The sequence below is a fragment of the Eumetopias jubatus genome, unplaced genomic scaffold (assembly GCF_037043125.1).
Source record: "Eumetopias jubatus isolate StellerSeaLion01/CBP00866 unplaced genomic scaffold, mEumJub1_p1.0 scaffold_14, whole genome shotgun sequence".
Taxonomy (NCBI): Eukaryota; Metazoa; Chordata; class Mammalia; order Carnivora; family Otariidae; genus Eumetopias; species Eumetopias jubatus.
The window spans coordinates 57981763-57998391 of record NW_028274820.1 but is presented as its reverse complement, the minus strand read 5'-3'; the positions used below and the strand labels follow the sequence as shown (position 1 = coordinate 57998391).

The 16629-nt window shown below is 47.0% G+C and overlaps 1 protein-coding gene across 1 annotated transcript in view; it reads left to right on the top strand.

Annotated features, from left to right (window-relative positions):
• GSDME (gasdermin E) overlaps positions 1-16629 on the top strand; it is a 64038-nt gene that overhangs the window by 24564 nt on the left and 22845 nt on the right. Inside the window, exons 4-5 of the mRNA XM_028119359.2 lie at positions 14324-14495; positions 16163-16283. Of these exons, the coding sequence (XP_027975160.1) occupies positions 14324-14495; positions 16163-16283 (293 nt within the window). The remainder of the gene's footprint in view (positions 1-14323; positions 14496-16162; positions 16284-16629) is intronic.

Here is a 16629-nt window from a genome sequence, read left to right as displayed (position 1 = left end):
TTTTTTTCAAATTATTGTGTGTCCTGGTTTTGGTCTTAGTTCTTAGGATTGGGGGTTCCTGGAAGTTTGTTTGACCTTCTGTTATTTTTATCCACAGTGTAAATCATGGCCAGCTAAATAACCCCTCATGTGGGAGACAAGGGTGTTCTGGGGCTTCTTTCCAATATTTGATCCTGGGAGTGGTTTTTATTTTTTTGCAGAACCCACCCTGTCCTGTCAGCTTTACTTTGACAGGCTACTTCAGATCTTTTTGGAACTAGGTAGGATTTACATCCTAAGGAGAGACGTTCAAGTACTGTATTCTTCTAAGATTGGTAGACGTTATCGTATTTCATCAAATCCAGGATGTCATCCATTGTAAGATGCACTGCTATTTTACGTATCACTAAGAAAGGACACTGCCAATTAAACCATGTCACCCATCAGTTTTAAAACATCCTGATTTCAGATGTTAAGATGTGGGAAAAAAATATGTGTTTTAAGATTGATGAGATGTGGTGTTCAAAATTGGATTGCCTGGAATGAGTCAAAGTTCAAGTTTAGATGAGCAGATGTTGATCCCACCTGGGCTCTTCACACAGGGTCTGACACATAGACTGTAGCCATCACTGAAATTGTCATCTTCTCTCTAAACCTGCTTCTTGGCCTGACTCCCTTTGAGGTGCTGGTTGGTGAGGCTTAAGTCCAGTTGTCTCAGCCAGAAATCTTAGTACCAGACGTGGCTCCTTCCTCAGCTTCTCTCCCATACCTAGTCTGGCTAGTTGACCCTACCTCTTCCGTTCTTTCTCACCTGTTCCCATGGTCCTGGCCTCACAACTGCTTCCCTGGTGCTGGCCTCCACCATCTCTTCTGTGGATGTCCACCGAGCCTCCTAGCGGATGTCTTCCTCTCTGGACCCACTGCCACCCCTCCCAGTGGGTACTCCACAGGCAGTGGGTTGGAGCATGTCCCTGCCTGGCTCGTGCCTTCTGTGCCCTCTGTGCTTTCTGGTGTCTTAGGATGATGTCCACACCCCTGTCTGGTTGACATGGCCTAGCTTTTGCTCTTTAGCGTCCTTCCCCACCATTCCCCCCCCACACTCTCCAGGCCAGTCCCCTGAACTTGTTTCAATTTCTGGGATTAAGCTCCAGGCTCTTTCTCACCTTCAGGCCTCGTCTGAAAGCTCCTTCACTTCTGTCCACACAGGTGCACAGAAGAACACAGACAGATTCACCTCCTCTGTTTCTGGCCAATTCCTCAGATTAGCCCCACTGCCTTCAGGAGCCATGTCACCCAACGATTCCCCTATTGGGACACAAACCAGTGTGACTCTGTGGGGTAACATATGTTGTACCTGCCTGCTTCCATGTCCGTGTTCCTCCCGGCACATCGTCTGGCTTACCTGTGGCCCCGCATGGTGCCTAAGGCATACTAAGCACTGTCTGCTTGAGCGAATAATTGGTTTGTCTTCATTTTACATCTGAGGAGCCTCAGTTGCTGACGTTAATTAGTCTGCCCGGACTCAGGATTTAAGCCCAGATGCACAAAACACCTAATTTTTCCAGTCTAGCTGCTGAAGCACAGAGTTTGGAAAGAAGAATGTCCCAAGGGCTCCTGCATGAACTCAGCTCAGCCTCAGCTCCACTTGTTTTATCATCTTACAGACCTGCCGAGTCTCATCCACTGGTGGCAGCAAATGGATTAGTCTGAAAGCTGAACGTCTCTGATTGTTCAGTTGTTTTTTCCTCTCTCTGCCTGGGTTGTATGTGAGCGAGATGAGGTGTCCTATAGACTATAATGTGAACAGAGGTGGAGCTGTCTCAGTGTGGGGGGCACCTTGTCATGTTGATAATCATGGGGGGTTGTGCCTTGATTTTTATTTTTTTCAGGCAACTTACAGTCCTGAAGTCACAGCCAAGTGAGAGAGAGAGCAAGGCCATTGTCATTAGATTACACCAGAGGCCCCAGGGTGCAGTAGTTCAGGTTTCTAGAGATTTCCTGACCCCTGCTCTGGGTTTGGTGTCTCTGGTGTGTGGGAAATTTCTTTCATGGTTGAAATAGAGTCTCTTGGTTGGTGGTGAGGAGCCAGCCCATGGGTGACTGCTCCAGTGTCCGGGGGGGTCTGCTGCTAGTCTCTGGGGAGCAGAAAGGCTGCTGGTCTGTTAACAAGCATGTATTTAGTACTTTCTGTATGCAACGCCCAGTGGAGGCCTTGGAGGGAGAGGGAAGATGGAAACGTGCGCTATGGACACGCTCATCTGCATTCTCATCCTGGCCATTATTAGCTGTGTGCCTTCAGGTCATTGGTTTATAAGCCCTCTGTGTTGCTTGTCTCCCTGTGGAATAAGGTGACAGTAACTTCAGGAGCCAGTTAGGGTGTCTCTAGTTGCAAAGAACCTCACATAAGAAATCATCTTGAGGTGGGATGAGCCACCCTTAACCCAAGTGAATGGTGGATGCTTAATCCAGTGGCTCTGTGGAGCCCCCCCCGTGGTAGCCTCCGTGCATTGCGCGTCTCAGTAGCCTACTCTTGGTCCCCAAATGGCTGCATTGCCAACAACAAGGCCCAAGGGCAGAAAAGCGGTCTCTTCCGTGTACCTCATTTTAAGAGGAAGGAAAAAACCTTGTGAGAACCCTCAGCAGGTTTTCCTGAGTTCTCAGTGGCCCAGAATTGTCCCAGTGGACCATCCTACTGCAGTCCCTGCTAAGAGCAATGGAATGACCAGGCTTGGCTGAAAGACCCATCTGTGGGGCTGGCTCTCCCCCTGCCATCCACCGACATCAGGCTCTCAAGCCTGAACAAACCTGGGGTGTGCAGCTAGTGGCGAAGCACACTCAGGGTGCCAGAACCTTCCAGGCCCCGAGGGCCCAGTGCAGCACCCGGAGGTGCTACCTGTCCCCCTTTCCCTCTCAGGGAGCATGCAGGCTTGGAAGGGGAAAGCATGTCCCCTCGAAGGGGTAAACAGGCAGATGGAAGCAGCATCGGCATCTGCATTTCAGGATTTTAGGGGGCGGTGCCCAAAATTACTCGTGCCACAGCCGCGGTAGGCGTTTTGCTGCATCTGTAGGCTGGAGGACGTTGGCTCTGGTAAGAGAAGCCACCTTCGCTGCTTAGTGAGCTGTCAGAAGAGCAGAGCTGAGCTCCTGAGCAGTGTGCGTGGACCTCGTGTCAGCAGCCTTTTATAGCGTGGCCCCAAGCGGGTCTGGGAGCACGCGCCTCTTTCGCTGCAGCTTTAGCCGATAACGTCACAACTTTCTGAAAGAAACACCTAAACTGCTAAGGCTTTAATCATCGGTGTGCATCTCTGGTTCTGTGGGTTAGTAATTCGTGCTTAATACTCTTGCAGTAGGAGGCCAGCCACCATCTTCTGGCGTCTTTGTAATGTCCCCAGTCTGTTCCCGGCTCTGGCCATCCTGCCCTTTCTCCAGAGCACCTCTGCGCCCCGTGCCTCTTGATGTTAGTTTTCAGAGCAGTGCAGCGGAAAGAGCACTGGTCCAGGAGTCAGAAGCCATGTGTCCCTTGGATGGAGTCCCACTAGTTTTATTTTTGCTCTTATTTCCCTGGCCTCAGGGGACACATTTAGAAAAATGTTGCTACAGCAGATGTCAGAGACATTACTGCCTGTGCTCTCTTCTAGGATTTTTATGGCGTCAGGTCTCACATTTAGGTCTTTCATCCATTTCGAGTCTATTTTTGTGTGTGGTGTAAGGAAATGGTCCAGTTTCATTCTTCTGCATGTGGCTGTCCTGGTTTTCCCAACACCATTTGTTGAAGAGACTATCTTTTTCCCATTGCATATTCTTTTCTGCTTTGTCGCAGATTAATTGACCACGTCATTGTGGGTTTATTTCTGGGCTCTCTATTCTGTTCTGTTGATCTATGTGTCTGTTTTTGTGCCAGTATCGTGCTGTCTTGATCACGACAGCTTTGTAAGATAGCTTAAAGTCTGGAATGGTGATGCCTCCAGCCTCCGGCTTTGCTTTCCTTTTTCCAAATTGCTTTGGCTATTTGGGGTCTTGTGTGGTTCCATATCCATTTTAGGATTTTTTGTAATTATACTGGAATTAAAACAGAATTATAGAAAAAAGCAGCTGTGTGTCCTGATTTTGGCTGTGTCACTAACGGGCCATATGCGTTAGTGCATTCAGGTGCGTCTGTAACCTCAGGGCGGGGTGGGGGGGTGAGAGGCAGTCTCCGTTGCCTTCTCAGGCCTCTGCAGACATTGCCAATCAGTCGTGGCTTTCTTGCCCCTCACTGCCTTGGGTTTGGCCTGGACTCAGCCTTGGAATCCTTTTCCCTACAGGTGGGCAGCTGTTGCTGATGGGTCCATCCGATGGGATACTCGAGATGCAACTGGTTTTCCACCCCAGAACTAGGAACCCCGGGGCCCTTGTAGTTTTATCATTTCTCTTTAGCAGAGTGGATAAAAGCTGAGGTTTCCTACTCTCGTGATGTCGCCTGCTTTTTGAGGGCCTTATGAGAATGCCATCGGAAACCCTATTCCTGTAGGACCTGTTATTATCAAGGGCTGTTACACAGGGGGATTGTGGCAACAGTGACTGCCTTGGTCTTGTTTGCTGAGCAATCACGAGCGTCTGTCCCAGTGCCTGGGTCATAATAGGACTGAGCTGTTTGTGGAGTTGAATGAATGAGTTTGGGGGTGGTGGTCTGTATGAGAAAGCATGCCTTCCCCTCGTCTCTGTAGGAGGAATCCTGGGGACTGCATTTGTGCTTTAGAAAAGAAAGCTGCTTCCCTCCTTCTTTTGGATATTATTAGAGTTGTAAAAGCCTTCTCTGGATTTCTTCTCTCTCAATTTGCATTTTGGCTTTCAAAGCCTTCAAGATAGAATTCCAAAGTAAAGCTTCAGCCTGGGAGACGAGGCAGCTTCACTGGGGCTGGGGCTGGGGAACTATGAGGTGCCTTAGGAGAGGAGCCTGTCTTCCTGCTGGCTGCCCTCATCCCCAGCAGCTGCGCCAGCTCTGAGCCTCGCTTCCCTCCCACCCTCTCCGCCTGTTCCTTCCCAGTGGCTCCCGTATCTGTTCTGTGTCTGTAGAGCCGTTCCTTAATGGCTTTGAGGGTCCGCCTCCTGGCTGAGGGTTCACCTCACGAAGCCCCCTGAAAGTTGTCGGCATGTCTTTGACCAGCCTGGACAGCATTCTCCCTGCCAGTAGTGGATGAAAGGAAGTACGTACGGTGTGGTCCCTGTGTGTAAGGTCTCACTAAACAGAAGCCCCGTAGCCAGTTCTCAGTTTCCAGGTATGCAGACCGAGGCTCAGAGAAGGTAGCAACCTGGCGTGTGGGAGATAAAGCTGGGGACCAGCTCCAGAAGAACTGCAGGGGTTTGTGGCACATGGAGCGGCCAGGTACATGGGAGCAGGATGAGCCTGCGGCGCCTGGGGGCTCAGTCACTGAGCGTCTGACTCTTAATTTCGGTTTAGGTCATGATCTCGGGGTCCTGAGATCCATCCCTGCGTGGGGCTCTGCGCTCAGCGTGGAGCCTGCTTGAGATTCTCTCTGTGCCTCTGCCCCTCCCCTGCTTGCACACATGCTCGCTCTCTCTCTCTCTCTCTCTCTCTCTCTCTCAAATAAATAAATAAATAAATAAGATCTTTGGGGTGCCTGGATCGCTCAGTCAGTTGAACTTCCAGCTCTTCGTTTTGGTTCAGGTCATGATCTCAGCATCTTGGGATCCAGCCCCGCGTTGGGCTCTGTGTTGAGTATGGAGCCTGCTTGAGATTCTCTTTCTCTCCCCCTCTGCCCCTCCCCAGCTTACGCAGGTTCTCTCTCGCTCGCTCTCTCAAATAAAATAAATAAATCTTTAGAAAGGAGGAGGATGATCCCACAGGAGAACGGGAGCAAGAGGGAGGGTGTCCAACAAGTGCACTGAGTGAGGAACGGGCACTCTTCTCCCCATTCAGTGTTACCCCCTTCACTCACCTCCAGGTGTGTGCCTTAGGTCTAACCCTTTCAGATTGATTATATGATGTCTCCATCTTGGTGGTCTTCTGTTCTTGCTTTCGTATTGTTGTCCCCCAAGAAGAGAAAAGCACCTTGGGCTGTCCTTAAAAATATGTGTGAAGAGGACAAAGAACATCTGGCTGTTCATTTTCTTAATGGGAGAGCTTCTGCCTCCTTCCTCCTGTGGACATTGATCCCTGGCCAGACTGGGGAAGGGATCATTTTTTTTTAATTGACGTATAATTGATACATCACATTATATTAGTTTCAGCTGTACAACGTAATGATTCAATATTTGTATACATTGCTAAATGATCACTAATGTCTAGTTAACATCTGTCACCATATGTAATTGCAAATATTTTACTTTCTCGTGATGAGAACTTTTAAGATTTATTCTTCTAGCAACTTTCAAATATGCAATATAGTAGTCCCCCCTTCCCATGGGGGATATGTTCCAAGATCCCAGTGGATGCTTCAAACCATGGATAATACCTAACCCTTTGCATTTTATACACACACACACACACACACACACACCAAAATAAAGTTTAATTTATAAATTAAGCCTAGTAAGAGATTAACAAGAATAATAATAAAGTAGAACAATTCTAACAATGTACTGTAATAAAAGTTATGTGAATTTGGTCTCTCTCTCTCAAAATATCTTATGTACCATACTCATCCTTCTGATGATGATGATGTGAGATTATAAAATGCCTATGTGATGAGCTGGGTGAGGTAAATAATGTAGGCACTGTGATGTAGTGTAAAGCTATTATTGACCTGATGATTCATCAAAAGGAGGATCATCTGCTTCCAGACCATGGCTGACCATAGGTAATTGAGACCACATATAAGAGGGGCCTGCTGTACAGTACTTTTTAAAAAAATATTTTATTTAAAAATATTTATTTATTTGACAGAGAGCGAGAACGGGAACACAAGCAGGGGGAGTGGGAGAGGGAGAAGCAGGCTTCCCGCTGAGCAGGGAGCCCGATGCGGGGCTCGATCCCAGGACACTGGGACCATGACCTGAGCCGAAGGCAGCCGCATTAATGACTGAGCCACCCAGGCGCCCCTGCACAGTATTATTAACTGTAGTCACCATGCTGTACGTTACATCCTCATAACTGACTTATAACGGGAATTTTGTACCTTTTGACCCACTTCATCCATTTTATCCACCCCCAACCCTCACCTTTGGCAACCACCAATCTGTTCTCTGTATCTATGAGTTCTGTTTTTTGTTTTTCTGAATTCCATATATGAGATCATACTGTATTTGACGTTTTAAGTCTGACTTATTTCACTTAGCACAATATCCTTAAGGTCCATCCATGTTGTCGCCAATGGCAAGATTTAATTCTTTTTTATGGCTGAATAAAATTCCATTGTATGTATATACCACATTTTCTTTATCCATTTGTTCATTGGTGAACACTTAGGTTATTTCTAAGTCTTAGCTGTTGTAAGTGATACTGCATTGAATGTGGGGGTGGATATATCTTCTCAAGTAAGTGTTTTTGTTTTCTTTAGATAAATACTCAGAAATGGAATTGCTGGATCATATGGTGGTTCTATTTTTAAATTTTTGAGAAATCTCCATGTGATTTTTTTCATAGTGGCTGCACCAATTTACATTCCCACCAACAGTACACAAAGGTTCTCTTCACATCCTCACCAACACTTGTTATTTCTTGTCTTTTTGAAAGTAGCCATTCTAACAGGTATGAGCTGATATCTCATTGTGGTTTGGATTTGCATTTCCCTGATGATGAGTGATGTCGAGCACCTTTGCATGTACCCATTGGCCATCAGTATATCTTCTTTGGAAAAATGTCTATTCAGATCCTCTGCCCATTTTTTTTTTTTTAGGATTTTATTTATTTATTTGACACAGACACAGCGAGAGAGGGAACACAAGCAGGGGGAGGAGAGGGAGAAGCAGGCCTCCCGTGGAGCAGGGAGCCCGATGTGGGGCTTGATCCCAGGACCCGGGGATCATGACCTGAGCCGAAGGCAGATGCTTAACGACTGAGCCACCCAGGCGCCCCCTCTGCCCATTTTTTAATTGGATTGTTTTTCTGCTGTTGAGTTTTATGAGTTCCTTATATATTTTGGATATTAACCCCTTATCAGATATATGGTTTGTAAATGTCTTCTCCCATTCAGTAGGTTGCCTTTTCATTTTATTGATGGTTTCCTTTGCTGTGCAGAAGTGTTTTAGTTTGATGTGGTCCCGCTTGTTTGTTTTTACTTTTGTTGCTTTTGCTTTTATTTTTGCTTTTGGGGTCAGATTAAAAAAAATCATTGCCAAGACCAATGTTAAGGAATTTATCACCCATGCTTTCTTCTAGGAGTTTTATGGTTTCAGGTGTAACATTCAAGTCTTTAATCCATTTTGAGTTAATTTTTGTGGATGGTATAAGATAGTGGTTCAGTTTTGTTCTTTTGCATGTGGTTGTTAAGTTTTCCCAACAGTATTTATTGAGACAGTACTTTCTCCATTGTATGTCCTTGGCTGCTTTGTCATAAACTAACTCACCATATGTGCATGGGTTTATTTCTGGGCTCTCTATTCTGTTCCAATGATGTATGGGTATGTTCTTATGCCAAGACCATACTGTTTTGATTCCATAGCTTTGTAATACAGTTTGAAATAAGAGGGTATGATGACTCTAGCTTTGTTCTTCTTTCTCAAGATTGCTTTGACTTTTCAGGGTCTTTTGTGGTTCCATACAAATTTTAGGATTGTTTGTTCTAGCTCTGTGAAGAATGCCATTGGGATTTTGATAGGATTACATTGAGGCTATAGATTGTTTTGGGTCATATGGACATTTTAACAATATTAGTTATTCCAATCCATGAGCAAAGACTATCTTTCCATTAATTTGTGTCTTCATTTTCTTTCATCAGTATCCTATAGTTCTCAGTGTACAGGTCTTTCACCTCCTTGGGTAACTTTATTGCTAGGTATTTTATTCTTTTTGCATAATTATAAATGGTATTGTTTTCTTAATTTCTCTTTTGATTATTTGTTACTAATACAAAGAAATGCAACAGATTTTTATATATTGCTTTTATGTCCTGCAACTTAACTGAATTTGTTTATTCTAACAGTTTTTTCGTGGAGTGTTTAGGGTTTCCTATATGTAATATGTCATAGGCAAATAGTGACAGTTTTTCTTTCCTGATTTGGAAGTGTTTTATTTCCTTTTCTTTCTTAAAAAAAATCTTTTCTTTAAGAGATTTTATTTATTTATCTGAGGGAGAGAGACAGAGATAGTGACAGAGATTGTGACAGAGAAAAAGTGGGGAGGAGAGGGAGAAGCAGGCTCCCCGCTGAGCAGGGAGCCTGATGTGGGACTCTATCTCAGGACCCTGGAATCATGACCTGAGCCGAAGGCAGGCACTTCACCACCTGAGCCACCCGGGTGCCCCTTATTTCCTTTTCTTGTCGAAGTCCAACTAGGACTTCCAATACCATGTTGAATGAAAGTGGTGAGAGTGGGCATCCTTGTCTTGTTCTGATCTTAGAGGAAAACCTTTCACATTTTCATTGTTGAGTATGATGTTAGCTGTGGGCTTGCTATATGTGGCCTTATTATATTGAGGTATGTTCCCTCTATACCTACTTTGTTGAGAGTTTTTATCATAAATGGATGTTGACTTTTCTGCTTTTTCTGCATCTATTGAGATGGTCATATGATTTTTATCCTTCATTTTATTGATATCATAGAGCATACTGATTGATTTGCAGATGTTGAACCAGCCTTGAATCCCTGGAGCAAATCCCACTTGATCACGGTATATTCTCCTTTTAATACATTGTTGAATTTGACTTGCTTATATTTTGTTGAGGATTTTGTGTCTGTGTTCATCAGGGATATTGGCCTGTAACTCATGTTTTTTGTGGTCTCCTTGTCTGGTTTTTGTATCAGGGTAATGCTGATCTCATAAAAGGAGTTTGGAAGCATCACCTCCTCTTCTATTTTTTTGGAAGCATTTTTGAGAAGGATTAATTAATTGTTTTTTGAATATTTGGTGGAGTTCACCATGGAAGCTGTCTGGTCCTGGGCTTTTGTTTGTTGGAGGTTTTTAATACTGATTTGATCTCCTTACTAGTAATAGGTGTGTTCAGATTTTCTATTTCTTCATGATTTAGTCCTGGTAGGGGAGGGAGATTTATTCCAACCATGCCTTTTAGAATTTATGTAATAAGTTATTCATTTATCCATCGCCTAGGTGGAAAGTACAGGCATAGAGACCAATAAAAAGAGCAGGGTACTCCATCCTCCAGGAGCTTACAGTTTGTCCAGAGGTCTTTTTTTTAATAATAAATTTTATTAAAAGATTTTATTTGAAAAAGGGAGCCCAAGGTAGGGAGGAGCAGAGGGAGAAGAAGAAGCAGACTCCCTGCTGGGCAGGGATTCCCAATGTGGGGGGGCTTGATCCCAGGACCTTGGGATCATCACCTGAGCTAAAGGCAGACGCTTAACTGAGACATCCAGGAGCTCCTAAAAATAAATTTTTTTGAATAACTGATATGTTCACATGGTTTAAATGTCAACAATCAAAAGAGAAAAGGTAAAGAGTCTCCTCCCCTGATCTTCCAGCCATCTAGTTCCCTGCTCAAGAGGTAACTACTGTGGATAGTGTCTTCTGTCTCTTTCTGAAGACATTCTGTCCATGTTGTTCAGTGGCTCTTAACAGGGCCTAGGGAGGTGGAGCTAATCAGGACAGTGTGGGGAAGATTTTCTAAGGGTACATGGCTGCAGCCATCAGGCGATGGGGTCAGAGAGGACCGGCAGGCAGAGAGATTCTGAAGAGGATTCCCGGAGGGCTTGGGCATAATCCCTGCTTCCAGCCCCAGCCATGGGTCTAGCTAGACAGGCAAGATATTTACATGTGGGAATGGACATAGTAGTACAAGATTTCACTACAGGTGAAGGTCACATTCCTGGTATAGCGAGACAGTGCCCGCCCCCAGAGGAGCAAGATAGCCGCAGTGGGTCTGCCGTGGCTGGGTGGGGCTTTAAGAAAGGTTACTGTCTTTGGGCGCCTCGGTGGCTCAGTAGGTTAAGCATCTGCCTTCAGCTCAGGTCATGATCCTGGGGTCCTGGGATTGAGCCCCGCATTGGGCTCTCTGCTCAGCAGGGAGCCTGCTTCTCCCTCTTCCTCTGCCTGCTGCTCCCCCTGCTTGTGTTCCCTCTCTCTGTGTCAAATAAATAAAATCTTTTTTTAAAAAAAGAAAGGTTACTGTCTTCAACTTTTCTGGGCCTCCTTGTTCCTCATTTATGAAACCCCTAAATTAGGGTTTTAAACTTTTTTTTCCTTGAACCCCTGTAGCAGTCTGAAAGAACCCATAGACTTCTTTAAATGCATACATGAAACATGCAGGATTATAAATGTAAATGAATGACACTGAAATATGGTGGTTTCCTCACTTGGTGGCCCCAGGGTAGTCCCAGCGCACAGAGACTCCTGCTCTGAGAAGGGCCACGGCCAGGTTCTGGCTCCCATGGACTGCTCTGCATCTTGGCACTGCTTGGGGCCTGGTGGTGTTCACTAGGACAAGGGGGTGGGAAAAAGTCCCTCTGAGGTTGCTTTGCAAAGAGTCAAATGAACAATCCCTTTCTCCCCATAATTAGCTTCCCTTCTGTCTACACAGGGCTCCTCTCCTAACTGAAGATGACTAGGTTTGTCCTGTGTTTGGTTTCCCAAAGGTGGCAGCATTGTTCTGGGAAGCAGAATCCCAGCCACCTGGGTGGGGAGTGGCTGCCCTCACAGCCCTGCTTCTGTAGCCCAGTGGAAAATTTCTGAGTTGGCCTGCATGGGTCTTACCCGTGTTTACTGTCTCCTCCCTGGTCACCGGAGTCATAGCCTTGGAGGTGGACCGTGGCCTGCCAAGCTTCTGTTCCCAGCGTGTGGTGGGCCACTAGGCCTCACAGGTGCATGTCTCAGGGCTGGCCTGCCAGCAGATGCAAAAGAAAGTTAGATGCCTGCAGTTGACTTTTTACCCTCCTCCTTCCGGTGTTTGGCATGGGGGCTCTGGAGGGAGGTCAGTCAGTGTTTTAAGCGATGGAGTCTTGGGTGGCTTAGGCCAAATTTTTCTTTGCAAATAATTCAGCATTGGAGTTGCTCCTTCTGATGTGTGTGTTCACGTGGGCTGCAGTTAGTACCTGAACTGTAATCGAAGCAGTCGATTTTTAAGAATCTACTAGAAGCTGAAATTGCCTTCAGCATCAGAAGGGCCTAGTTCACATGTCATTGAAAGTTTCTAAGCAAGTGAGTGAAAAAGTGCCTCCAACCCAATTAAATGACTCATAATTCCCATCAAGTGCACCCAGTGGGGTTTATGTGGGGGACCTCAGCAAAGAACGCCAGAAGGTAGCTGGAGCCTGCTGGAGTTTGTGTGGCATTTAACTCTGTGCTCACTGCATGTCATTTCATCTAGACCCTATAACAGCCCCATGAGAGCATTGTTACCATCCGTTTATCCACAAGAAAGGCAAGTGCAGAGGTGGAGTGATTCACCCAGCTGGAGGGCAGATCTGGGATTCGAAACCCAGTGGGCAAGCTCCAAGCCCCTGTTTCCTATGCCTTCCTGGAAATGTGCATCTGGACAGCTTTTTAAAAATTGTTTTTGTCGATTTATTTTTATAAACCCATGATTTATTTATTTATTAGTAACTCTGTACCCAAGGTGGGGCTCAATCTCATGACCCCATGGTCAAGAGTCTCATGGTCCTCTGACTGAGCCAGTGAGGTGCCCCATATTATTTATTTAATATGTGTGAAACATTGCTATAATTTGCATTTCTTTGAACACTACTGAGATTGAACAGTTATTCATGTGTCTATTTTTTTAAATTGTAATAAAAATATATAACATAAAATCTGTCATTTTAACCACTTTTAAGTGTAAGTTCAGTGGCACTAAGTACATTCACACTTTCTTGCAACCATCACCACCATCTATTTCTAGAACTTTTTTGTCACCCCCAAACAGAAAGTGTCTAGCCATCGAGCAAGAACTGCTCATTCCTCCAACAGCCCCCCAGCCCCTTCTTGAATCTACTTTGTCATTATGAATTTGCCTAGTCTAGGTATTTCATATAAGTAGAATCATCCAGTATTTGTCCTTTTTGCCTGGCTTATTTGACTTAGCATACCGTCTTCAGGGTTGGTTCATGAGGTAGCATGCCTCAGAACATTATTCCTTCTTATGGTTGAATAATGTCTCATTGTTTTGTCTGTCTGTTGATGGAGTTTACACCTGGTCGGCTTTTCACACAGAGACAGGACCTTACAACTACTCACTCCTGTTCTGGGGATACTTTCTGAACCCTGGCAAATTTGTGTTTGTCCCAGGTCGGGGGTGACCCTCCACTGTGTGTGGTTAGAGGTGCTGCTGAATTTTTTAAGGTAACTAGCCTTGGTCTATTTAAAAAGATCAAGAGGGGGGCGGTGTCTGGGTGGCTCAGTCAGTTGAGTACCCAACTCTTGATTTTGGCTCAGGTCATGATCTCAGGGTCATGAGATCAAGTCCCGGGTCCGGCCATGCACCGAGCGTGGAGTCTGCTTGTCCCTCTCCCTCTGTTCCTCACCCACTCACTCTCTCTCTCAAATAAATAAAATCTTAAAAAAACAAACAAACCAAAAAGCTCAAGAGGAGCACTACGGTTGCTCTTGTGCCAACACCAATTCTAATTGGGTTCTTTCCCTGTCCGTTCTGTAGACAGATAGCGTCAGAGGGGTCCGCAGGGGTTATTTGTTTACTTCTAATCCTCTCCTGTAGATGGAAATTTAGCCCGTGTTCGAAATTCTCCAGGGTAGCCACCCGGGAGCCCCAAGTCTCTGCTGGGGGACCCTGGGCAGGCCATGTCTATCTGGCTTCAGCGACTGCATCTGTAAAATGACATTAAAGTCCTTCTTAGAGATTATGCGTCCTTCCCAGACAGGTTAAGAAGTTCCTTTCTAATTCTACTCTGGGTTCTTCCTTCTACTTGTATGTTAAGCTTGTGCCTCTCTCCTCTTTGAGAAGCCACTGGTCAGCGTCCCCCCGCAGTAATCCCACGTTCCTGTGATGAGATGACAAAGCCCACTCCCGGGGTGCAAGGCCCCCCACCCTTTGGGTTGCTGTGTGATAGGGGCGCCCTTCCCTCCTAGCAGCCTTTCTCTGAATGCCTGGAAGCGCTGGGTGGCCTGGGGAAGTGAGATTTGTCTTTCTGGATGAACTGCTCCCTCTGTCATTGCCAGGAAATCGACGATGCTGGTGGCTGGCTACCTGTTTACTCAGCCACGGGAGAGGAGAAAATCCATGCTGCCTCAATATCCTCTGAGGCACTAGGCCGCTTACAGCCAATTTTCTTTTTCAGAGCAATAAATCTGAGGGACCCCGTGCTGCAGCAGGTGCTGGAGAGGAAGAATGAGGTCCTGTGTGTCCTGACACAGAAGATAGTGACGACGCAGCCATGTGTGATATCAGAGCACATTCAGATAGAGGAGAAGTGCGGCGGCATGGTGGGGATCCAGACCAAGACAGTGCAGGTGTGTGCAGGCGCAGCGTGTGGGCTCAGTGGCCTCTCTGGTCCCCGTCCTCAAGGCGGGAGGCAGGGGCCTCTTTGGGGGTGTCTTCATTTGTCCAGACTCTTCTGTAGTGAGCCAATAGAAATCCACTTCAAATTGGCTTGAACGAGAAATAACTTATTGGCTCTGTAACTGAAACGTTCAGGGTCGTCTGGCTTCGCTCACTGCTAGTTCAAAATTCAGAATTGCAGAAAGCCGCGTGTGCCGCCTTCCCTGGGGGTAGATCCCCCTCAGGTGGGCGCTGTCCTGGTGGTGCGGCTCTCGGCCTGCCTGCTGCCACCCCGGGGGAGAGTGTGCTCAGGGTTGGCTCTCACTGGACCATCCCTGGTTGTACCTTTCAGGAGAAGCAGACCCGAGGCCAGGGCTACAGGGCCCTCAGAATGGCCACGCGGGCTTGGTTGCTTCCCCAGAGAAAATGGGTCAGAGGAGTACTGACCGCATCAATGCACAGGTATCTGCCAGAGCCCCTCGGAGCCAGGGGTCTCAAAATGATTACTTTGAGATCAACGGCCTCCCATCCTTCGTGGACTGAGTGAGGGAAGGTAAAAAGCAGTGTATGTGTCTATATACACATAAACAGAAGCTTCTGGATTAAAATAGAGACAGTCTTATCAGGCTGATCCCTGAGCCAGTACTGAACTTCTGTGGAACAAGAGGCTACCAACCCCAGACTGTTTCCTCCACAGCTTGCCATGGTGCCTGATGTCCTATTCTTAGACATTTGCTTCCTGGGGTGCCTTTTGGCTTTTGCTAGAGGACCCGGGAAAGTTGTATTTGGAAAGGAAGTGGAGACAGAGGTCCGGTATGCAGCTGGACTCTCGCTGGGGCAGTGATGAGGGAGGTGCCTGACAGGAGACAGCTTTGGCCAGCCCTGCCGGTGTTTCTGCCCGTGGTGGTCCCCCCACCGTAGGCCTGGTGCCTGCCTAGGAATCAGGAGGCTGGCTGTCCTCATACCAACCGGGATCAAGTTGCTAAAAGGAGTCTCTGATCTCCAGTGTGTAGGCAACGATCTTCTCCTTAGACCATCATGGGAAAGGGTCATATTTGTAACAGTGTTGGAAGGAGAGAGCTATGGTGCCTGACTGCTTGGCATTTCCTGGCAATCCTCCTCTCATCCTTACCTCTCCTCCCTCCTGCCCCCCCCCCCCACCACATTTGTTTAACACACAGTGTGTTGTCGACAGGAGTCTGGAATGATGTCCTTTTGGGGGCTCCTCGCTCTTAGCTTAGTTCTTCCAGTCAGGCTTTGACATTGTTTGGATTTTCATCATTGTCCGGGATGTTGAAGTGGTTACCCTAATCCTCTGTGAGGGAAGTGAGAAGTTACCCTATTTATCTTCTTTATTCAGTACCATAGACCTAGCCTCACTGTTGCCCACACTCTGGAATCCCGCTTTTGTGTCCCCACTGAAGTTTGCTCATTGACTCCCAATGTGTGCACTACATCATGAGGCCCACAAGGATAAAATCCTTACGTCTGCTGGCCGGCTTCTCTTTTCTACTCCATCCCTTGGGCATTTGACAAATGCCCCTCGTGCTCAAGGCCCTAGGCCGACCATGGTGGGGAGGCAGAGAGAAGCCTGGGGGAGGCTGAGCACACAGATGGCATCATGTACTCTCACTCACAGGTGTCCACAAAGGAGGATGGGAATATCATCAAGGACACCAATGTGGTGCTGGAGATCCCTGCTCCCACCGCCCTCGCCTATGGCATCATCGAGTTGTATGTGAAACTGGACGGCCAGTTCGGTGAGTGCTGCCTTCCGCTCTGGGTATTAGAGGAAAGAGAGGGGAAGCACGGGGGGTGTCCCAGGACAACGGGGGCAGGTGGGCTGCGTTGGGAGGACATCGGGCTGGGCGAGCTTTCACCAGCATGGCACAGGGTCAGCAATGTGGGCTGTGCCATCAGAAGACCGGGTCTCAGCCCTGGTGCCGTGGCATCCTGTGGGGCCTCAAGCAAGTTGTGGGTGTCACTGAGTCTTGACTCCCCATGTCTGGAGGGGGAGAGACATTCCGTCGTGGAGCTGTGGTCACAGTTGGATGAGCACACCAAGTGCCTGGCGCAGTGGTTGTTTATTACGTACTCCGTCTCAAC